This window comes from Electrona antarctica (genome assembly GCF_951216825.1).
Source record: "Electrona antarctica genome assembly, chromosome: 11".
NCBI classification, from domain to species: domain Eukaryota; kingdom Metazoa; phylum Chordata; class Actinopteri; order Myctophiformes; family Myctophidae; genus Electrona; species Electrona antarctica.
In genome coordinates, this window is record NC_136792.1 from 9043728 (window position 1) to 9070787 (window position 27060).

The 27060-nt window shown below is 42.2% G+C and overlaps 1 protein-coding gene and 1 long non-coding RNA gene across 2 annotated transcripts; both read right to left on the minus strand.

Moving 5' to 3' along the window:
* Positions 1-282: 282 nt before the first annotated feature.
* Positions 283-7774, minus strand: LOC306931968 (E3 ubiquitin-protein ligase TRIM50-like; the record flags this gene model as incomplete). The annotated part of the gene is made up of 9 exons (XM_079513673.1): positions 283-669; positions 883-1064; positions 1386-1504; positions 1587-1609; positions 2435-2665; positions 4852-4947; positions 5894-6064; positions 6974-7100; positions 7665-7774. The coding sequence occupies 9 exons, from the start codon at positions 7772-7774 to the stop codon at positions 283-285; spliced, it is 1446 nt and encodes a 481-aa protein (XP_079369799.1).
* An 8619-nt stretch (positions 7775-16393) lies between these two features.
* LOC306931806 lies at positions 16394-25123 on the minus strand. Its single transcript, XR_013791067.1, has 6 exons — positions 24942-25123; positions 20668-20799; positions 20532-20546; positions 20267-20410; positions 17959-18104; positions 16394-17341 (listed from the first exon to the last, which is right to left on the minus strand). It is a non-coding gene; the product is annotated as an uncharacterized lncRNA (long non-coding RNA).
* Positions 25124-27060: the final 1937 nt, after the last annotated feature.

Sequence of the window (27060 nt, forward strand, 5' to 3'; positions counted from 1 at the left end):
GGTCATACAAGGTTAGAAACTGGCTAGGCAGTATAATAATCACACACAGAATCCTGACAAAAGGCCCAGGCAGGGCCGTCACAACACACACACACGCACGCACGTCTTCAAGAGAAAACACAAGAAAGTGGCCCCACACACTGATACCCAAAAGTGCCAATAATTGATGTTAGGACGCAGAGAGTAAGTGAACCAACGTTTCGGCAGACAACTGCCTTCTTCACGGTGTATATATATGGCAATAATATACCCTGAAGATGGTTTTAACCTGTGATATTTAAGTTACAATGCAGCAAGGTCTTTGGTTGGCTCTGGGATGGACAGGGGGATTGTGTTGCCTCCACGGTCATGCCAGCAGACGTCCAATATCGGGAAGACTTTCCCGTGGAACTCGGCCCTGAAGCTGTAGATGAACAGCAGCTCGTCCGGCCCGTCGGCACCATAAAAGGTCAACAGTCCACCCTCATAATCCAGGAACACGGCCACTCTGCCGAGAGGGGCGGAGACTGGCAGGGTGACGCGGGGGCTGGAGAAAGCCTCGTAGACACGGCCCTCCCTAAGGCCAATTAGCCACGCCCCTCCCTCTGGGCTCTTGGTCAGCTTGGCTTTCCGATTTGCTGTTCCCTTGATCACACCCAGACGCCATTTCGGTTTGTTGCCAACGTCCACCTGACAACCACAGTAAAAAAAACAATTGTATTTTTGTAAATCAAAATTTTAAAACTGCAATCCATAACTTTGTTTTCATGAATAAAACGTGATTTTGACCAATCTGTATGGTTTGCGTGCGTGCGTGCGTGCGTGCGTGCGTGCGTGCGTGCGTGCGTGCGTGCGTGCGTGCGTGCGTACATATGTATGTGTACTGAATGTACTATGAATGACCTCCCAGTAATGTTTTCCATTGTTAAAGCCTCTGCTGGTTAGAACACAGTAGCTGAAGGTGAATCTCTCTGGGTTGTCGTCAAACCTCCTGGCTGTGGAACCACAGGCCACATGTCTCCCCCCCGCTGACACCTCCAACATGGGATGAGCACTCAGAGGGTCCAGGGTCAACACCTCAGGAGCTGAAGGAAGGTCAAACACACACAAAAGAGAATGTATAATATGTTTAACCTGTATATGTATGTATAATGTATATGTATATGTATATGTATATGTATATGTTACAATTCGATTGAAAAAAACTGTCAGATTGGAAAAAGGAGCGCTCGTTTTCACGCGATGCCTCCTCATGGCTGAAGTCATCTTCAGGCGGCGTGCTCTCTGACGATGAAACCGAGTACACCTTTTTCAGTCTGACAGTAGGCTACATGCCCGCAGTGTGCGCACGCACGCACGCACGCACGCACGCAGACAGACAGACAGACAGACAGACAGACAGATACCAGGCAGAACTCTACGTTGAAGTCTCTTCCAGACAGATAGTTTGACGTCGCTGTGGTTAAAGCCTGGTCTGAAGTTGACTGAGCTGAACCCAGTGAACTCTGTCCTGTATTGTCTGAAGCTAAAGGAGATGGATAGGACTGATGAATATATAGGAACAAAATTGTACTATTATCACAATAGATTAAATGATAAACAGTTACCTTGGAGCAATGGATCCAAATTTCTGTAGGGACAGTGAGAGGCTATGTTAAACACAGACAACATCCTCCTCTACCAAACAAGCAGTATAACAAATAAAGAGAATATACACAGGAAAATAATATTAATATTCACGAAAATGCATAGAAATTGAACACAACCCGGCGATGTAGAAACCTTGCAACCTACAGGAAACAGACAACCTGGGATCTGACAACCCAGACCGGACAAAACTCAGTAATTTGGCAACCCAGGGGGGACCTGGTAAAGCTGAAGCATGGCACCCAGCCAGGGTCCTGACAAGACAACCCAGTAATCTTGAAAAAAACAGAGACCTGGAACCCCCCCCCCCAAAAAAAAAAACCCCACAGAACTGGCAAGTAGCACCCTAGGAATCTGACAAACCAGGGAATTGGTAAAACAGGGACCTGACAAGGCAAAGACATGGCAACACAGGGACCTGAGTCACCCGACAACACAGATGCGTTCGTTTAAAGGGGAATTCCACTCATTTTCAACATTGTACTATGTCATTGATATATGATGATTGATGATTGATGATTATTTTCAGACCTCCAGTTCTAGGAGTTTGTTAGCTTTAAGGTATGTATTAATGCCCCTTTAAGAACCAGTGTAGGAGAGTGCAGGAGAAGGTCACCTCTCAGTTAAAAACAAACTTATTTTGATGAGAATATCATACAAATCTACACCGTGCGGTGAAAAGATTCAATGTGAATTAAAATATCATTAGGTATATTAATTATATGTGCAGTAATAGCGGTAAAATTGGTTGATTGGTTGAACTTAGACAGACAAAAAGACAAAAATGACAGGTAAACTACAGACGAACCATAATGAAATCCAAGGGTCCCTCGTTGCTCAGATCTCCCAGAGTGCTCTCTGCTTCCTGTAGTCGGTTGAGGGCGTGGCTCAGAGATTCAGCTTGGCTCTGAATGGACGAGATCAGGTTGGCCGCTGCAAGCTCCACCTTGCTCATAAAGCCCGCCTCCTCGACTTCCAGGCAGCGCCTCAGCTCGCCAAACTCCTTCCTCACCACCCACTTCAACACGTCAGACTCATTCTGATTGGTCACACAAAACAGTAGCAGTAAGTATAGATAGGGTTGTCCCGATCCCATCACGTGATCAGAAATCGGTGGCCGATGATGATGTCCTTTTCAAATGATCAGAATCGGATCAGGAGCAAAAAACGTGATCGGGACATCCCTAGTATCAATAGGACTAAATCCAGAGTATGATATTAGACTGGATATTGTCTGTGATTTTAGGGCATAAGGTTCTATAAAAATATAAATCGGGAAAAATCGGTATCGGCAGATACTCAAAATCAAATGATCGGAATCGGATCGGGAGCAAAATAAACATGAGCCCTAGCAGTAAGCAATTACATCTGGACAGCCGAGAGGGAGACTGAGACATTACATATTTACTAGCCTGGGGTCCACCTATGCTTTCTATGGCATAAGCAGACTAATTCATTAGAGCGACAGAGAGAGAGAGGAGTGTGTGTGTGTGTGTGTGTGTGTGTGTGTGTGTGTGTGTGTGTGTGTGTGTGTGTGTGTGTGTGTGTGTGTGTGTGTGTGTGTGTGTGTGTGTGTGTGTGTGTGTGTGTGTGTGTGTACGTGTACGTGTGTGCGTGTGTTTTAACAAACACACAAAAACAAAAATCAATTTAACAAAGCTGCAGACAATCAGAAATCAGCAGAGAGTGATCGACGGTTGCGCTACTGTATGCCGTATTGAAGTGGACTCGGACCCAGACTTTTTTTTTTCTCCCTGGAAATAAAAATGTCTGGGTTTCCGAGGCTACATATTTACATACTGTAGGGTCAGGGGTCACTGGGTCAGTTTTAAGCCCTAAGAGGGTCGCCATGCAACTCCTTGTTTTGTTGCGAGGAGTTGGTGTGGTTTGTTTTGTTGTAAGGAGTTGGTGTGGTTTGTTTTGTTGTAAGGAGTTGGTGTGGTTTGTTTTGTTGCAAGGGGTTGCAAGGAGTTGCAGCGGTGTGGTTTGGGCCTTAAAATGAGGTTATCACTGGCATACATTGACTCAACCGTTTTGGAACTATAGTGGCTTACACTAGCAATATATGTTTTTTCAGCGTTCTCACTTTCTCAGCTCAAAATACACGTCTTTGGAACAACTATGTATCCATTGAAGTGATATTTAATTGTAATGTCTTACCCAACTAATTAATAACAGCAACCTTTAATTGTATAATGATAAAATGATGACATCACTTCACGTTACGATACAGTATATGTCTCAGCTGCTATATCCCAGAATTAATTGCATTTGAATACCTGACATTGCTCCATTTAAATATCTCCCTACAGACGTCATAGATGACTGATTAATTTCAAGGTGTGTGTGCTGTATAAACAGTATCCCTTGTTGTCTACTTTCACTCCACTGACTCATGCTAAATCTATATGCATACAGACATTTAGACACACACCAACTCAACAACATTTCCATTGTATAGCCTCTATCTTGTGCTATAGCCTTTATTTTTTTAAGTGTTTTTTTTTACCGAGACGAATGCAGTCAGAGTGATGCTTTCGGTTTAACATTGCTCATAGCTGGATCAAGATTAAGGAAGATCTGGGCATCAATATTTTGATTTAGTCTTAGTATTTTGAATAACACACCATTTAGTCTTAGTCCTATTTAGTCTTCTGAAAAACCTTAGTCGACTTAGTCTTTAGTCTTAGTCTTAACCCATTTTGGGCGGGAACCCCTTCTGGTGTTAGCATTATGTTATAATTTAGCTATTGAAAAATAGCAGATCTACAAGCTCGTAGCGCGCCACCGAGTGGCGCGCTACGAGCTTGTAGGTCTGCTATTTTTGAAAAATCGAAGAACCACTGACATAGAAACATAGCTTTTTCAGAAAACTGTCAGAATGTAGAAGACATTTTTAGAATCTGATCTCAGGTCTTAGTCTTTTGAATACCACACCAGTTAGTCTTAGTCCTAGTATTTAGTCTTCTGAAAAACCTTAGTCGACTTAGTCTGTAGTCTTAGTCAACAAAATTAACACTTCTGGGCATGTACCCAAGAGCACAGCACACCAAGGGGCCCTTTACCGTGTGTCAAGTCATTTCAGCTTTGCACTGCATAGATTAGACTACAATCAATACCTATTACAAGAAACAATGTGTTATTTTGTAGTAAAATGAATTACTCCTCCAAGACAGTAATAAGTAATATGTTTTCAAGTAAGATCACATTGACACAACTACGTACAGTGATTCTAGATTTGTTGTTCGCCATCTTGCACATCTCATCCTCCATGTTACGTCTCTGGCTCTGAAACTGGCTCATTAGACCTGAAATATCCTCCTGAAGCACACACACACGCACAAACACACAAACACACACACACACACACATACACACACACACACACACACACACACACACACACACACACACACACACAACCATAAAGTTTCAAGTTCATTTGAGAGTTTAATCAGTACGAGAGACAGAACCAGAACAGGTGAAATATGCCCCGTGTCCTGGTTCAATGAAACCCAAACGCTACATTTCAATAACAGAGTTTAATCAGTGTAGTGTTTGTTAATCTGATATCTCTGGATAATATAAAAGGTTACAATGTCCTTATGTTTAACCTTTATTTATCAGGCACTGAATACACAGTAACATTTACACAGTCATCAGTAGCAGAGGCTGCCGTGGAAGTAAATGTTTTGAGCTCCCAGGCCGGGCAGGACACATGCATGGCTTTATAATGTTGTAGGTCTGTCAAATCTACTTTGTCTTTTAATGTTTAGAGTTTATAGCCACCTTTGGGTGAGATCTGCGCCAAATAACAATTATATTTATTTTGTGTTATTTATTTAGACCTGAGGCTGATTCAAATAAAGGCTTCTAAATCCACAGTTTTCTGAAAAACCTATGTTTCCAAGTCAGTGGTTCTCAAACTATTTCATGTCAAGGACCCCCAGAATTATATGTAATTGGCTCGCCGACCTCCATCTGAAAACATGTTGTTCCAGGGACCCCCCAGATGCAAATATTTGAGCTGAAAACGTTCACTCTGAAAGAATATATTCAAAGATTTGAGTTTCATTTTCACGATTTAAAAAAAATAGCAGATCTACAAGCTCATAGCGCGGCACTCTGTTCTAATGCTGAGATTTACCTATCAATCTGTGTACTGTTTGTACCACCATGACATTGTGGCAGGCTGGTGCGTGCGTGCGTGTGTGCGTGCGTGCCTGCGTGCGTGCGTGCATGCGTGTGTGCGTGCGTGCGTGCGTACCTTCATGCGGCTGTACACACTGCCGACCGGCGTGATTGTGTGTCCGCGGTGCGATCCAATGCTTCCACAAAGACCACAGATCACTGTCCTCTCATCCTCACAGTACAGAACCAAAGGGCTCTGGTGCTGAGAACACATATCTGCAGGGAACCCGGAAGGACCACCACTGTCCTGGACCACCACCAGACCACATAGAAACACATGATGGAACCATGACAACAGAACCACTTAAACACATGATGAAACCATGACAACAGGACCACTGTCCTGGACGACCACCAGACCACATAGAAACACATGATGGAACCATGACAACAGGACCACTGTCCTGGACCACCACCAGACCACATAGAAACACATGATGGAACCATGACAACAGGACCACTGTCCTGGACCACCACCAGACCACATAGAAACACATGATGAAACCATGACAACAGGACCACTGTCCTGGACGGTCCACCAGACCACATAGAACACATGATGACACCATGACAACAGGACCACTGTCCTGGACGGCCCACCAGACCACATAGAAACACATGATGAAACCACCATGACAACAGGACCACTGTCCTGGACGGCCCACCAGACCACATAGAAACACATGGTGAAACCACCATGACAACAGGACCACTGTCCTGGACCACCACCAGACCACATAGAAACACATGATGAAACCATGACAACAGGACCACTGTCCTGGACCACCACCAGACCACATAGAAACACATGATGGAACCATGACAACAGGACCACTGTCCTGGACCACCACCAGACCACATAGAAACACATGATGAAACCATGACAACAGAACCACTTAAACACATGATGAAACCATGACAACAGAACCACTTAAACACATGAAACCACGACAAAACCATTACAGTAGGTATAGCATAATGTGAAAAGACACAACACATCCATGTAATGCTGAAACACAAAAATACAACATGAAACACATGAAAAACATATAACACGCACGCACGCACGCACGCACGCACGCACGCACGCACGCACACACACACAGGTTCAGAAGTCTAGAGCAGGGTCAGGTCAGGTTTAGGGTTATAGGGTTACCTGCAAGGTTTCTATGATTCTTGCCAGGGTGACATTGGGAGGAGGACAATCTGCGCTGACCACACGGCGACAGACTGGACACTGTAGCTGTCCTGCTGGGTCAACTGTCATGGATCCAACACAACACCTGGACACACGCAGACATAGACGTGGACAGGCATACAGACAGGTACACAGAGCTACTGGGAGAGTGCAATACTGCAATACTTGAACCTTGATATATTTGCACAGTGTGGGTAGGATAACTATTGTTTGTACTATGAACTGTGTATGTATGTATGTATGTATGTATGTATGTATGTATGTATGTATGTATGTATGTATGTATGTATGTATGTATGTATGTATGTATGTATGTGTGTGTGTGTGTGTGTGTGTGTGTGTGTGTGTGTGTGTGTGTGTGTGTGTGTGTGTGTGTGTGTGTGTATGTATGTATGTATGTATGTATGTATGTATGTATGTATGTATGTATGTATGTAGCCTATGTATGTATGTAATGTATAACGCTGTCTCTTGGTGCCCAAGACAAATTTCTCCTCGGAGACAATAAAGGCTATTGAATTGAATTGAGAGCTACAATGGGAATATCCACACTTTGAGCAAATATGTCCAGACAGACAGACAGACAGACAGACAGACAGACAGACAGACAGACAGACAGACAGACAGACAGACAGACAGACAGACAGACCTGCAATAGGAATGACCACACTGTAACATCAGTGGTTCAGTGAAAACGTCCAGACAGACTGGACATCTGAGCTGATCCTCCAGAGACAGAATGCTTTGTTTTCTCTCCATCAACCCCAGCTATAGTTCAGCAGATCGTGGAAGGTCTGTAGAGCTGAATAATAATGCGTTTGAATCCCAGCTGGTGAAAAATAAAGTTTCCACAAATAATACTATTTAAATTATAGTCTTGAGTTGCCAAATTATCTGAGATCTCTCCCTATACCTACATATGTAACCTCAGTCCCAGGCTTATACTTATCTGCCTACATATGATGAGATTAAATCCAATGGGTCTAAATCTTGGTTTAAACCATTTGGAAATGAAAACATTTACTGCATTGCAAAACTAATGCAAAGATTTTAAAGTTCTTCATATTGGGGCAGTGACTGAAGTTAGGCATTCAAAACAGTATGTAGGTTTGGTCGTTCTCGCCACTGTTCTAGCAACCACATTGAGTTTACAGCAGTGTTGTTTTTGCCAGCAAATTTTGATTTTAGTCTTAGTCATAGGCCCTCATTTATCAATTGAGTGTAAATTCTGCCCCAAATTCGAGTGTAGGATTCGTAGTACACCCACGTCGGGTCGGCATTTATGAAGTGATCGTAGACAGCTGATCCTTCCTTAATTTCGTTCGGACGTTTATAAATGTGACGGCTGAAATCTATCTGGCACGCCCTATGAAATCAAGCCTCGCCCTCGTTTTTGCGACATGAACAACTGCAGTACGACCTTGGAAACCATAGTTACATGACGAAAAAAGTCAATAAAAAAGTCACCCCCCTCTCATACACACACAGACGCACGCACGCACGCACGCACACGCAACTTGCAAGTCCAACTGGTTTGTTGTAGCCTATCTTAAATAAATAAAGAACGAACACCTGTATGAATTAAATAAAGCTGTAGCTGTAGTACCCTGTCTGTTTCTGCTCTCGCTTGCCTTGCTGCCCACACACACACACACACACACGCACATACGGGCCGTGGCCCAGTCAGTTTAGAGCTGGCCCAACTTTGAGCCTTGTGCATGCACATTTCTGGTTAGTAAACCACAGCATGCAAGCCGCCTTTGTTTTAAAATGGTTCCCCAAACCGTTCACAGTTCACACTTCACTATCGGCCGGGGATGCGCCCCCCCCCCCCATGCTAATTTGCCCAGTCAATCATTTGATCCGCGCTACGCGCCTGCCGTGTGTAGTTAGTTGTAGCCTATATTAAATTATTAAAGTATTTATTCATTTAATATAGCCTACAACAATATATTAGTGAACAAAAATCTGAACCTGCATGTGAACAATGAATTAAATAACAAATAGGCGCACACACACGCTGCTGTTTTCCTCCTCTCCTGTCCTGTCTGTCTCTATACTGTGGTCCGTTCATGACACTGCGACCATGCACGTTTATGACAATCTATTTAGATTACCTCGCTAGTCGCAGTAGTCGTGTGGCTGGGCTGTCAACTGACAATTATATAAATGTGCAGCCTAAACCAGCCTCATGTGGCACACTGGCACTGTTGGGCTGGCAGCCTGGCTGGGTGGTTTAGCCTATACCAAACTCCGATGCGGGCAGCGGTCCCCAATTTTGCGCTGGCACGCCGGCACGGCACATTTGGCATTCGAGCGACACGTCAGGTTTATCCTTAAAACGACGAGATGTAACTCGAGAAAGACATGGCTGTAGTGTAGATTGCGCTATAGCCTACCCGTTGGTTGGTAGACTTGACTATAGCAGCATGCACTCTCGATGCAGTTAACTATTCCAGGGGGGGGGGGGGGCACCGGCATGCGCTCATGCAAAACACTGTTTAAATGGCTTAAGCATCTAAACTTGCAACATTGTTTTAATTGCGCGATTTTAACTGCTTGTAAAGTTGGTAATCTCCTACCAATTTCATATGACACAGACACATCGTTGATGTAGGCCTATTCCTTTTTTCCTTTTCTTTTTCTTTTTTTACATGTAGCCCATATAGGCCTACATACATACTACATACATATACTTTTATATTAACATTTTAGGAGTGAATACATATGTTTAGATGCCTGTGACAGCCTCTCAGCTGGTCAAACAATGCTGCTCCGCTGTTCTACGACAGAAAAACAGGTGAGGACAAAGCGTACGACAGCTCCCGACCAGACGTGGTTTTTGTCTTGGCTCAAGTTCAAAATCAAACGTTGGCGCAAATCGTAAATGCCGAAAATTGCGGTAATTTCGGCGTACACCCATATTTTGGCGTACGCACGGTTGATAAATGAGGGCCTATATAGTCTCTTGAATAGTTTTCACTTAGTTTTGGTCACATTTTTGTCACCTGGAATGTCTTAGTGTAGTTTTAGTCGACTAAATATCATACGATTTTAGTCGACTAAATCTACAGTTGATTTAGTCGAACAAAATGTATTTTGGCGGGCCCTGATGCCGTCGTAATGACAAAAATAAAAGAATAGCCGATCTACAAGCCCACAAGCTCACCGCGCGACGTGCTGTGAGCTTGTAGATCTGCTATTTTCAGCAACTAATTGTAAAATGACTTCTACTGGATCTCTTGTCCACTAGTCCCTTCCTAACATTTTAGTCTAGTTTTTTAAAATGTTGTTGACGCAATTGTCAATATATTTAGTCTTAGATTTAGTCACCATAGCTCAGTTTTCATTTAGTTTCCATTTAGTTTTCATCGGTGGAAAAAGGTAGTCGACATTTTTCGTCATACTTTTAGTCGACGAAAACAACACTGGTTTTAGAGCTCACCACCAGGCATTTCGCTATACGGATAACATGCTGACATATAGGGGTAGTGCAGATGTGCCGTTTGAGAACCAAGATGTAAATAAATATATGTTAATTCCAGTGTTGTTTTCGTCGACTAAAACTAAGACGAAAAATGTTCGTCGACTACCCTTTTTCACTGACAAAAACTAAATGGAAACTACATGAAAACTTACACTTGGTTGCATGCTGAAAATAGCAGATCTACAAGCACACAACGCGTCGCAGCGCGACGCGTTGTGTGCTTGTAGATCTGCTATTCATTACATCATTACGACAGCATCAAGGCCCGCCAAAACACATTTTACTCGACTAAATCAGCCTTAGATTTAGTCGACTAAAATCGTATGATATTTAGTCGACTAAAACTAGACTAACACTAAGACATTCCTGGTGACTAAAATGTGACTAAAACTAAAGGAAAACTATTCAAAAGACTATGACTAAAACAAAACTGCTGCCAAAAACAACACTGGTTAATTCTATTTCGATTCTCTGAATAGAAATAGAGTTCCTCTGCTGGACACTTGTTTTCAGTAAGCCAAGCAGTAGAATTAGCATTGGGCTCAAATACAACCTGCAAGGAAAACATGCATTTTCAGAAAACGTTCTATTTAGTAGCAGTATTAGTAGCAGTAATGTACCACTGGTAGTAGTTGTAGTACAACATACTGTAACTATAAGATTACCTGTGTGATCCCAAATGGTGTCGGGTGAGAAGCAGTGGAGCTGTAGCTTTTAGCTGGCTGTGTCCAGTCTGCTGGACCAAGTTAAAACCAGCCTGTCTCTGGTAGATACATGGGCAACTGGCGGCCCGGGGGCCACATGTGGCCCCCACCATAACTTAATGCGGCCCTCAGGTTAATATCGTAATATTGATATATTATTGACTTCAGCTAAGTACTACTATTAAAATGTTGTCTTTTTTATGCCCAATGTATTTGTATTTAGTTAATAAAGTTAACATAACTATAACTAAATGCATTTGAAAATAAATACAAATTTCAGGATTTCAATTCAAATTTAGCAAAAATAGCCGATCTACAAGTTCAAAACGCGTCGCATCGCGACACTATTTTTGCTACGACATGCATGGAATGTGGCCCTCTGGAGTGGGTGTGGAAATATAATGGCCCTCTCTATCGTCAAAGTTGCCCACCCCTGCTCTGGTAGATAGACTGGTAGGATATAGATTGTAGATTGTAGTCAAGTTGAGTGTAGACTGCTGACTGCTATGCTCTGGAGATAGTCGTGTGTTTTATTTGAACTGAAATCTACAATGTGGACTTCAGGGAGAGGAAGAGGAGAGGAGAAGAGTATAGGGCAGTGCAAGAGTAGAGGAAAGTGCAACAACAAATAATGATAACATTCTGACCGTCCTAATGTTTTACACTAAATATGAATAGCTGTAATCTGAACGGTTTGCACAATGTCACCATCTCCTGGTGGACAAAGGTAATTGCAACTATATCAACATTTTCTGAAACTATACAAAGATATACAAGATGTTGTGGATCTAGTGTGGCTCTGATGACACCAACCTTTATTTATTTTTTATTTTTACTTTGATTGATTGATTGATTGATTGATTGAACTGTGGGTGGAGGACATCATAAAGCATTACACTTGTTTACAAGAGTAAGTCCACCGTTTTAAATTCATCATAACATTTAGAGACGTACAAATATACACTTCTATATAGCCAAAAACAGGAAATCATCATAAAGCAGGTTAAAAAAGGGGGAAAAAACATATACAGTGAGAGGAAAAAGGGGTGGGTGGGGGATTCAGATTTTACCGGGGCCAGTTTCGAATTGCAGCCGTCCGTAGGTGCCCTTTGAGAGAGTTAAGGTGGGTTCGGGGGGTGAGGCCCAATAGTAGCCTGACCAGTTTGTTTTAGAAGTCTGGAGCCTTGTTTTAAGGGCCTTTGAGGTACTGTGGTACTTAGTTGCTGCGAGAGTGAGGTCTAGCCAACACCAACTCGGGATTCCTGGATCGCTGCCCTCCACAAATTCCAGGTTCTTGAGCTCTGCAGTGTTGTCAGCCAAGCTGTCGCGCTGCAGCACATCTACATAGGTGGTACACTTCTTTCCCCTCCTGGCTTTGCCCTGGGTTGGCTCCCATAGGGTCAATTTACTTGCCTCAAGTTCTGGGTGACTGACACAGTGCCCTGCCAGCCTCATCCTTCTCTGTGGTACTAAGAGGTGCATGCATAGTCGAATAAACCTTTATTTCTCTTGTGGACTATTGGATAATTTGTTTATAGGCCTATTGTGTTACTCTCACAATGTGCATACATTAGTTTTGTTTTTTTGTCTTAAACATTCAGTGTTCCCATACATACACACAACAAATCATGGAAGTGAAGTGGCCAATATTTGTGAACATCTTTCCAAGGTCCCAAATATATTTTGTATGCATTTGTTTGAAATTTTTAAACGTAGTTTACATGTTATTATAGACAGGTCAAACTCAAGCTGATCTGTCGCCAAAGCCTGATTTCCAACACCAAGCACGAACATGTAAAAGAAAGGGAAAAACCCTGCCCAGTAAGGCAAAACCCTAGCCTAGCGGATTGTTGATTAACTTGATTTCACCCAACACCGTGACCAAGTTCGCACTTGCTCAAAATACCTTTAAAAAAATGCTGTACAAAACACCTCACAACTAATAGGGTGAACTTTATACTCGGTGAACTGGAGGCCTACGAATACTCTTTGCTCTGCAGTACTGTTTGGTCAGATTTTTTATCTTGCAGCTTCCACCACTGTCCTGGTAGGGCTCTGTGTCATGTGTCAGACAGACAGAGTTGCAGTTTTAGAATATAGATTTAATGATATACTTCAGGTAAAGTTCAGGAGCAGAGCAGCGTGTACAGATGGCAGACAGAGGCAGGTTAGGCAAGCTTCCGATTTCCAGGTCCAGAGTGGTATGAGGCAGAGACGTGCTGGCCATTGGGAAATTCGGGACAACTCCCGAACGGCCGGTCCAGTCCAGGCCGGTCTGGGCCAGCCGTTTTTTTTTTAAAAACCTTGTGTAAAACAATGCAGCACTGTCTTCTGTGGCAGGTATAAACATGACATCCATGGACAATGATTTTAGGTCACTGTAGGACCTAAAGAGATGCAAGTATTCAGGATAACACACAGAGTGATAAGTTGCTGCTAGCCCGAGTGGAACATGACTGACTACTGACTAGGTCCAGGTAGACTGAAGATCTGGCAGGGTCGTGAAGGGTAGGACCAGGCTTTATAGCAGAGATGATTGGTGGCCTCCGCCTCCTCTCCTGCACCTCTGTCTCACTCCTATAGAATTAGATAGGTTAGAAAGAAGGGGAGGAAGACCGGGTAGGTGTGGCAGGCGTGACACTCTGTCCTGCTGATCAGGTGGGGGTGTCTAGATGTGTAGTGTAGACTGAATAGGTTGTAACTTAGCCCATCTGCTAAATAGTATCATACTGCTAAATATAAGGAAATGGCCTCTCCAATTAAGGGATCCATGGAAACATTGGAAAGAAATGTTTTTTGATTGGTCTGTTCAAGAGTTATAGGCAAAAACGTGAAGGCTGAATAGTTAAGCAATTGGGGTGGGGCTCTACTTTTACTGAGTGTGCGTGCGTGTAAAGTGGCACAGCAATCGAGAGAATACAGGTTTTCAGCCCCATGGGTCGGGACCCCAAGTGGGGTCTGTGTGTTGGTTAAAAAAATATTGAGCCAATGAAAAGTATTAAAAAGTGTTTCTGACAGTGTTTCTTTAACTCCATTGGGCCCTCAAACTGTCTGCTAAAGCAGCTAACTCCACTCTATCCCACTCTCATGGAAGTAATTGACAATATATAGTCACAATACCAACTTTGACGAGGCAGTATTGCATTGTTTTAAAACATATAAGGTTTTCTTCATTTCATGAAAAAAAAAATATTTTTCATTTATCAAATAAACATTTTAGTTTTTGGCCCGACAGCAGAGATGTACAGTATGCTTCCTTTTACTAATGTGTTCTGTAGCTTTTCAACATTGATTCACAGAGATCGATGTACAGTACATGTACAGTACGATGTACAGTACATGCGTTTTCTATTCATATTCAAGGCTACCAATGTATGCTTAATTTTAAAATACAGTATGCTTAATTTAAACGTAGAAATTGCTCAAGCGTGGGGTCGTCGAGAACTCTCCATGAAGTGAGGTCCTAATATACAAAGGTTTGCGAACCCTTGAGATAATGGTCTATTGGTCTTTTTTATTATTTTTATTATTTAATAAAAAAAGTACAAAAAAGGTAACATCAATAAAAGAGACGTATGTGCAGGTGAGAAAAGAAACCCATGGAGGGCTTATATGTGGTTCTCACTTCTCACCAAAGATAATATGCAAATAGTAAGGAGACAAAGTAATCAAACATAGGTATGGAAAATAACAAAAACAAATACAACAACAAATACATTATTTACACTTGTGGTGGTCTTCAACCAGCCAAAATTCTCACACGTCTCCCCCCTTCTCCGCTCCCTCCATTGGCTCCCGGTCGCTGCCCGCACAGAATACAAAACTCTGATGCTGGCATTCAAAGCAACCAAAGGCATGGCTCCCCCATATCTCACAAGTATGATCGTATCCTACAAACCCTCCCGCGCACTCAGATCAGCCAACGCAGGGAAGCTGGAGGTACCTTCACTAAAAACGCCGGGACAACGCTCCACACGTCCCAAACTCTTCTCCCTTCTGGCTCCAAAACTATGGAATGCACTTCACATCAGTCAGAACTGCAGCCTCACTCCCAATCTTCCGCCGTAGTCTGAAAACCCACCTCTTCAGACTCCACCATGGCCCGTAGCACTTGCCCTAGCCTAGCCCCTTAGATAGCACATTATGTAGACTTAGATAGTATTTTAAACAGACTTATAGCTTGTTACGTAGACAGCTCTAGAATTGCATTTTATGTAGTCATAGCACTTTATAGTACACATGTATAATATATGATATACTATAGTATGTATAGTAGTTTACATAGATACTCCACTGTTACGTTCTTAGTTTACGCATGATTCATGATAACTACTTTTTAATATGTGATGTATGCCATGCTTTTGTTATTGCTTAATGTAAATCGCTCCGGATTAAGAGCGTCTGCTAAATGCCTAAATTGTGTGTGTGTGTGTGTGTGTGTGCGTGCGCCTGCGCGCATGCACGCCTTTGTGCCTAAGGGGCGACTCACACGTGCACAACAGATTGATGTATGCTTGTTGTATGAGACTTGTTTACTGATGCAAGCTCTCAATTAATTTCCAATGGGAGTCACATGGTTTGACACAACATTTTTGTTGTATGAGGGGGAGGGGGGCAGTCGAAACACAGCCGAAAGCCATACAACAAAAATGTTGTGTCAAACCATGTGACTCCCATTGGAAATGAATCGCGAGCTTCCATCAGTAAACAAGTCTCATACATCTAGCATGCATCAATGTTGTATGCTAGATGTAAAGGTGTGAGTCAGGCCTAAGGCCTCACTCACACCTATCGATCTAGCATACAACAATGTTGCATGGTAGATGTAAACAAAGGGTAAGTGTCATGGCCGCCCCAATACATTTCCAATGGAAGTCACATGGTTTGACACAACATTTTTGTTGTACGGCTTTCAGCTGTGTTTCGACTGCCCCCCTCCCCCTCATACAACAAAAATGTTGTGTCAAACCATGTGACTTCCATTGGAAATGCATTGCGAGCTTGCATATCAGTAAACAAGTCCCATGCATCAGCTATACAACAATCTGTTGTGCAGGTGTGAGTGAAGCCCATTTTGGGCGGGAACCCCTTTTGGTGTTAGCATTATGTTATGCTTTAGCTATTGAAAAATAGCAGATCTACAAGCTCATAGCGCGCCACCGAGCGGAGCGCTACGAGCTTGTAGGTCTGCTATTTTTGGAAAATCGAAGAATCACTGACATAGAAACATAGCTTTTTCAGAAAACTGTCAGGATGTAGAAGACATTTTTAGAATCTGATCTCAGGTCAAAATGGGTTAAAGCGACCGATCCGAGTTCATAAGACGGTTCAGTGCGGTCTGTTGCTGGCGTGGCAGGTCGTCTCCTCCTATGTCGCCATCTCCTGGGTCCCAGGTGTAGCGGGATGCGGGAGGACCCGGCTGACTGCCATGCATGCATCTCTGGAGATGTCCTCAGGAGCTGTGCTGTCTTGTTGTAGGGGTGGCGGGACTATAGAGTCTGCTTGGAGGCGCTGGTGTCCAAACATTTGTGTGCATAGGTGTCTGTACATACTAGTTTTTGCTAAATTAAAGCCAATGTGAGGCATTAGGCCTATTCTGGTACAGGATATTGAAATACAGCATGCAACAGAGTATCTGTATGGTGAGAAAGCAGAACCTCTTCTGTTGAGATCTTATCATACTTCAGTAAGGTGACTCAGCAAGTTGTGTTCTTGTAAAGCACATTGGAAACTTTTCATGAAAGAAGCAACCTGCTAATGATCACCTGTAGTTCTAGCGTTTTGGATATTTGTTTGACTGCTCAAGGGTGACCTGTGCAAATGTATTTTAATTGGGTTGGGCTGGGTACGGACATGGGCTGGGTACGGACATGAATGAGTCGCTGCCGTTTGGTTAATGTTCAGTTAGTAGCAGTTAATTGTTTTCAATTTGCAACTATCATCTACTTCATCCGCGTTCACCTGAAGCGCAGCCAGTTTGAGCAGAGAAGAGTCATTTGGCGTAGCACGTTCAAATCCTAGCAAGTAAGATGGACAGAGAGATGGCACAAACTTGTAGGTGTCAGGGGATCCACTGACAAACTTCATGAAGAACAAAGCCTTGTCCTTATCCTCAAACGAGCCTGGAAGACTGTCCTACAGAATCAAATGAAAAGGAGGAAGAATAGATGATAAATGCGAGGATGACATGTACAGTAGGTTACTACAGAGTTAGACACTAGATTAGATTGAATACACCTTAACAAAAACAGCAGCTGCTGTTTTCAAATGTTTGGATTTGTCACAGTTTGTAATTAAATCTGAAAGACGATGCGCTCATGTGAATCTCCTTGTTATTACTTCAATTAGGCTTTTTTGTGTTTGTTTTTTTGTTTTTTTTAGAATAACCCACTGTTAGTGGCAATATGGATATTGACTGATTTTACTTATATAAAGTATAGCTGTCCCACCTCCCACATATAACATTAAATCACCCTGCTATTTGTGTGTGCGTGTGTGTGTGTGTGTGTGTGTGTGGGGGGGGGGGGGGGGGTATTTTCAGAATAGCCAAAATAGGTTTACAGTGGTAGAAAGTGGTAGAAACTTAACTGGGGGTCCCCTGGAACCCTCTCAATGTCCCCTGGGGGTCCCCACTTTGAGAACCACTGCTTTATAAATACAAATGTATTCATTGTTCCTCCCAATACCCCAGTGTTCATCAGTCTTTCAGCCCAATTCACTGAGCAGTGCTGCATGTGGCCATCAACACTCACCTTGGTGTCCACGTGAACTTTCCCGTCGTTATCGCAGCACACAAGTTTGTATTTGCCATTTTGGCATTTGACATATAGGCATACTGTCACCCGTAGCAGTAGGTCAACTTTGTCTCTTCTGCAGGTGTGGATATTGAATCTGCAGTCTAAATAATAAATGAAAGGGGAACAAAGAACAAACTATTTCTGTAACACCATAGATTTGTATCTCAGCAATTTACAGTATTGCAAACAACCCATAAGAAAATAAATTACAAACAAAATGTCATTCCTTAGGGGTTGTTGAGTCTATAAAAATGCTTCGAATGTTGGATATCTGCTGTATATTGTATTGTATTGTGAGTCATGTCTCCTGCTGTTCCCTGCCTTGTCCTGTACTGTCTGAAGAATGCTGTATTTTTGAAGTTTGTCAAGCTGTCTTTCTGTTTTTCTTTGATTTCTTTTATTGTCTCTGTTTTTGTTATGTATTTTTGTTTTCTTGTATTCACATTTATGTTTGATTTCTGTTTCATTGTTCGTGTTTCATTTTTTGAAATAAAAACAAAGTTAAAAAAAAAAAAATGTCATTATTTTGACTCGCAACGAGCAGTGCAGCCACATTACAGTAGCTTACATTGTTGAGCACTTGAGAAGCATTAAAGACAATGTTGCTCGTCTGCTGTTTTCTTTGTGTGAAATTCATAGGTTTGATCCGGGAAGCAAAAGTGGGTTGAGAGACTGAGAGTTGTTTTCAATCAAGTCATGAAAAGAAAACATCATCAATCTATTCATTCTTATTATTAAACATATTGATGTCTGACTAACTATGGCTCATCAAGATTTGTATCCTCCTAGTGTCAAACCATCTCATGGAGAAAACAATATGTATAGAAAAAAACACAGAGGTCAACCGGGTTCTCACAGTACAGGAGATCTTAAAACATCTTAATTGTATTGAAGGTGTGTCTAGGATAACTGGGAATGTAGACTTAATATTGACTTGCGTTTCCTTTAGTTCTATCTTATTGTTGCATTGTTCTATCACTTTTCTCAGTTTTCTGCTTTCTTTTGCTTTCTTTTTGGAATGGCATTATATTATACTACGCCGCATCAAGGGTTTCATTGGGTAGGCCCTAAAATTATGATCGCATGGGAATTATTTTGGGTAGTTCTTATTCCGGTTGTGGTTTCCTGCCTGATGACAAGTAACTACAACATGACGTAAGTTACCAACCACTCCCGTCCAGATCATAAACCCATGAACCTTAACCGGGCAAAACATGTTGGGATTTTTATAGAATATAAAATCCCTTTAAAGTTTTTAAAGGGATAGTTCAGATTTTTTGAACTTAAGTTGTATGAAATACTTGCCATTAATATAGTGGTTGCAACTGTATTAATTGATTGCCCGAGTCCCATGGTGGGAGTTCTGCTCTGGTTTTGGTCAATATTAAGTAGTTCCGGTCATTTTGTGGGGGGCACTGGGGGCCACGCAGTAAAAGTAAATTAATCCACAAAACGAACGTAATTTGTATTGTTGACCTATTTCTAAAATATTAGCGCGACTTTCGTTCAACTATTTTTTGGGCGTAGTGATATGGACACAAAAAACATAGTTCTGTGTGATAGAGGGGTAAAAAAATAACGAAAGTTGCACTAATATTTTAGAAATAGGTCAACAATACAAATTATGTTAGTTTTGTGGATTAATTTACTTTTACTGCGAGGCCCCCAGTGCCCCCCACAAAATGACCGGAACTACTTGATATTTCACCAAAACCAGAGCAGAACTCCCACCATGGGACTCGGGCAATCAATTAATACAGTTGCAACCACTATATTAATGGCAAGTATTTCATACAACTTAAGTTCAAAAAATCTGAACTATCCCTTTAACTTTAATAATCCTCTCCTCCACAGTTTTGAGTGTTTTTTAAAGCAAACATTGACAATATGAATACTCTGCATGTTCTGGACATCTCTTCTACGCAGCATGTTTGTTTGGTTATACTGGTCTGTATTTGCATTATTCTGTTACCTCTTTTGCTGCTATAATTTCGATATATGGTGCATTTTACGATTACAGTATTTATGTATTCTGTGTGTATATACTCTTTGGTAGTAGCCTACATGTAAACGTGTGCGGTCATCAGCTGTGGTTTTTGTGCACCTGCTCAAAACGCACAAGTGTGGGAGCGTGTGTTCAATGCATACAAATGAGATTGACACACAATTTAATCTAGGCATCTGTGTGGTCAATATCAGCCCACAGCAGCATGAGTAGAAGTCAAATTCTGACTGTAGCACTGTCCGGGAGCTGGAATCTTACCAGATGAAGACAGCTCCTGTTTTTCTATCGGTTTGAAGCAAAACTGGTCTTCATAGTTAACAACCAGAAAGTAGTTGTCCTTCATGATATATTTTTCCTTTAGTGAATTATCTTTATTTGGTGTATAATAGTCTTGCTCGAGCCCTGAAGATACAGAAAATTATAAATCATACAGTACTTCAACATCATACGGCCACAAATACTATGCTGTTATGACTGAGGTAGTGTATCTACCATATACATCAGTGAATCACAATATAATTACCATCATCGTCGACCACTGTTCACAGGACGATTCAGTGGAGTTGCAAAGCAAATTAATTTCATTAGTTTCCCAGGGAGCATAATTGGGTAAAATATTGAATGATGATTCTGCCAAAGTGGTAATCAGACAACATTACCTTGAAAATAGAGAATGTCTCCATTTGTATCCTCATATCTCACCTCAGCGGCACTGTCACAACATGCCATCGCTGCTGTAGGTGGACTTTGCTCTCGCTGAGATGCACCAGCTCTCTCGTGACTGTATTTATCTTTTATTATAAACAGATTTAAAAGGAAAGATTCACATTTTTACTGAAAATAATAATATTTAAAGATCAACTACTATATTTCACATTTTATAACGTAACCTATCGTTTGTGTTTGCAAAAAAAGAAAAGACGCTGCCATGAAAACGTAAATACCTTCACAGTGAGGTGCACTGCCTGTTCAACAATATTGTGCACCCTCACACAACCAGAGGCGTATCTACAATACGGCGAGGGCAGGCGTCCGCCTGTCCAAATCCATTTCTGGCCTGGCCAAAATCCATACAATGAGAAAAAAAGAGGACAAAACCAAGACCTGAGAACTATTAATGGACAGCTGATTGGCCGTTGCGGTAGAGCGCGACCCTCAATCACCCATTGGAATGTAAATGCGTGCCTTTCAGCCTTTGTATCCTACTCGTCTGGCAGGTATCTCTTTGAAAACCTTTAGTGCTACGATTGTGCGCGGGGGAGATGACAATTAACACATCTTGTCTGCCCAAAACGTAATTCCTGGATACGCCACTGCACACAACACAACAGCTGCAGTCTCAAACCAATATGATGATCAGCGTTAAAAACTAAACTAAAGGCCTGGGCCATGGCTCAGCGGTCCAGGCACCTTGGCTGGTAATCCAGTCTGGCAGTGTGCCGTGGGTTCGACTCCCGATCCCAACGGCCTTTACTGCATGTCTTCCCCCCCATCTCTCTCCCCATCTCCTGTCTACTGTCGGTCCCTCCATAAAATATATAAAATAAAGGCGAAAGCCACAAAAAAAAAACTAAACTAAATAAATATAATACATTAAATCTAACTAATGAAGAAGGTGCACAACAGTATTGGCCATCTTAAAGATAGCAGTATGCCCAGCTTACAAGTATATTTGTGGTTTCCTGTAACCGGAACAAGTTTTGCACAGTGGTGGTGGGTATACGATATGCCATAAATTACTACAGCAGGTCCCTTCTCGTTGTTCAGAGGTTTCTGCAAAGCACGGCCAGCATTTATGAAAACAACCTGCATATCAGGTTGGTCTTTCTCACTCTGCAGTGACTCACAGGCCAGGCCATAGGGGCCAGGCAGGCAGGTAGGTGGCATGTACACACCTCGCGCACGCACGCACGCACGCACGCACGCACGCACGCACGCACACACACACACCACCTCACAAAGTAAACACACCATTCATGCAATTGTTTTTTTCCTCATTTTGACCCACCCAATTCCCTCACTGGCCTAACAAATGATTATGTGACAACATTTGACTGAGGGACTGCCATTGGATCTTTTTGAATTTCTGTTTCTTCATGTCATATGAAAGCAGGAAATCATAGCTTCAAATATAGAGATATTGGTTGTCCAGTGCACAGTTCAGTGTGGAACCCATACGTTTTTATTTAGACACACATCCCTGACTTTTAATAAAACAAGTTTGCCATGTGGTGAATGATGCTGGGTAGTTTTTATCTGGCTAGGTTTTTATAATAACCACTGTATATATATTTTTTGTTTTCTTTTCTTTGGCTTCTAATTGTGTGTTCTCTGATTTTAGTATTTTAAAAATACTAAATACTATGTATATATACATAGTGTATATGTATGGATCAACTCACTGCCATTCATGTCAGCACTCAGCTGACATACTAAAGATACCAAAGATGTGTCCCTGCACATGGACATTGTAGTGTGTGCATGTGTTTTCAAACCCTGCCATTTTCACAGCAATATGGGAAAAACATCATTCCTATACTCGGCAGCAGTTCAGTGGAATGGTTTGCCTTCCAGCCTCAAGGTGATCAGTTCCTTTGAAAACTTTAAATCCACATTAAAAAGATGGTTGGCTGATAACCCTGGACCCTGGACCAATCTGTCCTCTTGATCTGAAACAAAGGGCTAGCAGGATATACAATCACCACTAGGCTAATCAATCAGCCCTTTTTGGACTTTGCATATCCTGTCTTAATAGCTCCTAGGCATATATATAGCACTGCTATATATCTGCCCAGACCAAAACCACACTCTGACCAGTGGTGGTGTGACAGATGCAGCTGATATCATCCTGAGATCTGCTGCTATTTGAAATTGGACACAGTAGGTGGGGAACTTACTCTCCAGTTTTTCTGCACTATCTGTATTTCTTTTAGTAATATTTCTGTCTTTCTGTCTGTTTTTCTTTGTTTGTTCCTAACCCTGGACCAATCTGTCCTCTTGATCTGAAACAAAGGGCTAGCAGGATATACAATCACCACTAGGCTAATCAATCAGCCCTTTTTGGACTTTGCATATCCTGTCTTAATAGCTCCTAGGCATATATATAGCACTGCTATATATCTGCCCAGACCAAAACCACACTCTGACCAGTGGTGGTGTGACAGAAGCAGCTGATATCATCCTGAGATCTGCTGCTATTTGAAATTGCTGAACCCAGACAAGACTGAGCTTCTCTTCTTCCCAGCTAAGTCCTGCCCGATGCGGGAGCTAACTATTTCCGAAGACAACGCCCTGGTAACGTCTGTCCCAACAGCCAGGAACCTTGGTGTTGTCCTGGACAGTCAGCTCTCGTTCAAAACTCACATCACAGCTGTCACTCGATCCTGTAGGTTCACACTCTATAACATACGACGAATTAGACCGTTCCTCACCCAGGAATCATCCCAGCTCCTAATCCAGACAACAGTCCTGTCAAAACTTGACTATTGTAACTCTCTCCTTACTGGCCTACCGGCATGTGCACTGAAGCCTCTCCAACTGATCCAAAATGCCGCAGCTCGCTTGGTCTTCAACCAGACAAAATTCTCACATGTCTCCCCCCTGCTCCGCTCCCTGCACTGGCTCCCGGTCGCTGCCCGCACAGAATACAAAACTCTGATGTTGGCATTTAAAGCAACCAAAGGTATGGCTCCCCCATATCTTGTCAGCATGATTGAACCCTACAAACCCTCCCGCGCACTCAGATCAGCCAACGCAGGGAAGCTGGAAGTACCCTCACTAAAAACGCTGGGACAACGCTCCACACGTCCCAAACTCTTCTCCCTTCTGGCCCCAAAACTGTGGAATGCACTTCCCGTTGCAATCAGAACTGCAGCATCACTCCCGATCTTCCGCCGTAGTCTGAAAACCCACCTTTTCAGACTCCATCATGGCCCATAGCACTTACCCTACCCCCCTTAGACAGCACTTCTTAGACTTATATAGCATTTGAAACAGACTTATAGCATGTCATGTAGACAGCACAATAAGTGCATTGTATGTAGTCATAGCACTTCATAGTATATATGTACAGCATAGTATAGCATATATGTATAGTTTATATGTATAGTGTCATTATATAGATATGTTCTAGTTATAGTTTATATGTATAGTGTCATTATATAGATATGTTCTAGTCACGTTCTTAGCTTACGCATGTTTCGCGATAAATGCATTTTACATATGTGATGTATTCCCATGCTTTTTGTTCTTGCTTAATGTAAGTCGCTCTGGATTAAGAGCGTCTGCTAAATGCCTAAATTGTAAATTGTAAATTGATAACATGTCCTAATTTTTTAATTTCAAGTATACTGACCTTTTTTTAGTGTAGAATAGATAGACACAAATGAAAAAGAAAAAAAGAAGGAAAAAAAGAAAATAAATCCAGTTTTATTGGTCAGTTTTATTTGTTTCTGTTTTGCGTTTTTGTTTTATGTTTGTTTTTTTTGTCTCCTGGCAAAATACAAAGGTATTTTTGTTTTTGTCTGTATTGTATTGTTGCTCCCCTTCCCCTTTCCCCAAGAGGACCACAACGGAAACAGTAAAGTAATCAATCAATCAAATGTGTGTGTGTGTGTGTGTGTGTGTGTGTGTGTGTGTGTGCGTGCGTGCGTGTGTGTGCGCGCGCGCGTGCGTGCGTGGCGCATCACATCACAACATGTGTACACTGGGCGTTTTTATCAGAGGGAGAGGCAGAGGCAGCAAAGTTCCTTGTCTTAGTTGCCTATACCCTGATTAATTTAAGTTTCATTTTGTACTGAATTAAATACTATTACTGATGTACTACTCGTAGACGTGCAATGACCTACGTTAGTGCGTTACATTAGGCTACTACTAAGACCTACACTGTATGCGTGCTAAAACTAGATAAAATGAAATACACGTATTATCTTACCTCCGACTGAGTCCGAGTCCGACAGCCACTGTCTATGATGTTTAAATTATATTGTCTTTGCAGCTGCTGCCCCGACGGTCACAAAACTCACAAATAACTGAATTCGTGACTCCTAAACTAACAGATGCAGGCTCTGGCACGTCGGAAATACCACTAATTTGCAAGCGTGATCTCGTCGACTGACTCATGTAGGTTGCAACACGCTTTTGGGATATGAGTAATGAGTAATATGACTCCCCGCCGGGCCGGAACTCCGCCATCATCACACCCTACACCAGCATTCCCTTGGTATCACCGCTAGAGGTCGCAGCGGTAGCGCTGGCGTGAAAATGCCACCATACAGAACAGCACAGAACCTCAACTTCAACTTTCTTCAACTTCATCACATCGAAGGTTTAAAACAGTGGGTATTAGTATTATAATAAGACAATATATAGTAGGAAATAACAAGAAACCCGGTCAGAAGTTTTAAAAGGTAGCCTATATGGTATGGTATGACATAAATACATGTAATGTATGTATTATGTCACAAATGTACATTTCTGTTGTTGCAGTCATTTTTTATAGTTATTTGTTACAGTTTTATTACCTCATTATTTTTAAACGTTTTGCTTTTAAATAATTTGAATTCTGAATGAATGTAACCGACACACTTCACACATGAGCATGGCTTGGAGAATGCATACAGAGGCTGTGGCAAAGAAAGAGAGGAGACGCCTGTTGCCACCTCAGGCAGCAAAGTGTCAGAGGTTCAAATCTTAGTACCTAGTCCTAGACAGAGCATCGTGACAGTGTGCCATCGCAAGGGCAAAAAAGAATTATGATGAAGGACAACATTATCCTCTAACCGTCTAACGTACAGTTGTTATGCGGCTGTCAGGTTAGCTTCCTTGTTGTCCTGGAATTGATTGATTGATTGATTGAAAAATGTATTAACAGTTTGCAGAATTACAGTACATTTCAAGCACAAACTCAATACAAAGGCTGTTAACTGTGAGTGGACGACCCAATTAAGCATTACACTTGTTTCCAATAGGGTAATATGTTCAAATCATCAAAAACATTTAGAGACGTACAAATAGACACTTCTATATAGGAAGCTGTCTTAAAACCCAATTAGGCCTGAAGCCGATTCTTTAAAGAAAAAACTTCCAAGTTTTCAGAAAAACTTCAAAAAGTAAAAAAAACAAAACAATATGTTGCTATTATACTGTACACGACAACCCCAAAAGGCGTTTCTGAGCTCTGATTGATTTCTTGGCCTGCATGGTGTCCTGCCTGGCTTGCTCCATCCGGTGACCAGTATGACAACTGTTGTTTCCTCAATTTTGGTGACCAGAGCCACTTGATGCTGGAGCCTGGCGTCGAATAGTTTGGCCCATGGCTGTCCTACGCAGGTCAGACTCAAACCTGACAACGGTTGCCATTCTTGTGCTTACTGTGGATGGACGAACCTGGGCAGCTTGAGATTGTCATCAGCTTTGCAGTGTGTCTCCTGTATAAGAGTACGCTTTGTTGCACTGGGCAAGGCGTCGCAGGACCTCGAGCTTCAGCTCGATGTCCTATATCGACCTAGGTGTATATCGACTTTGAGCTGTAGCACCGACAAGCCCCGGCCCTTTTGACCTTGACCTGCCAGCTTGATGCTTGCTGAAGGTGTCCGACCAGGGCTCAGAGTCATTGCGGCACCTGTCAGCAGGGAGTGTTGGTGTTATGATCCTGGGTCATATGTGTACAGGTGCCCACCCTGAGGTAATTTACCCCATGTGTTTGATGTAACTGTGTAACTTGTAAAATAAATCACTGTACTTTGGCTTTTCAACTGTTTTTGGCTGACTATATTTGGGAACTAGGTAGGAGGGAGACCATTTTTGAGTGGTGTAAACCACTCCTACAACTGGCTTTGTTAGTCTGTGCAGAAAAAATGAGCATGGTTGCTATGTTCACCCTGTTCACCCGGGTGTGATTTCATTACATCAGACATGATTTCATTACGTCAGACAGGCTATATAAGACCTTACACCACTCAATTCACACGGGTGTGATTTTTGTGTTACAACAGCAGTGACAACACAGACATGTGTGTGGGCATATTAAAGACTAAATTGGGTAGAAAAAT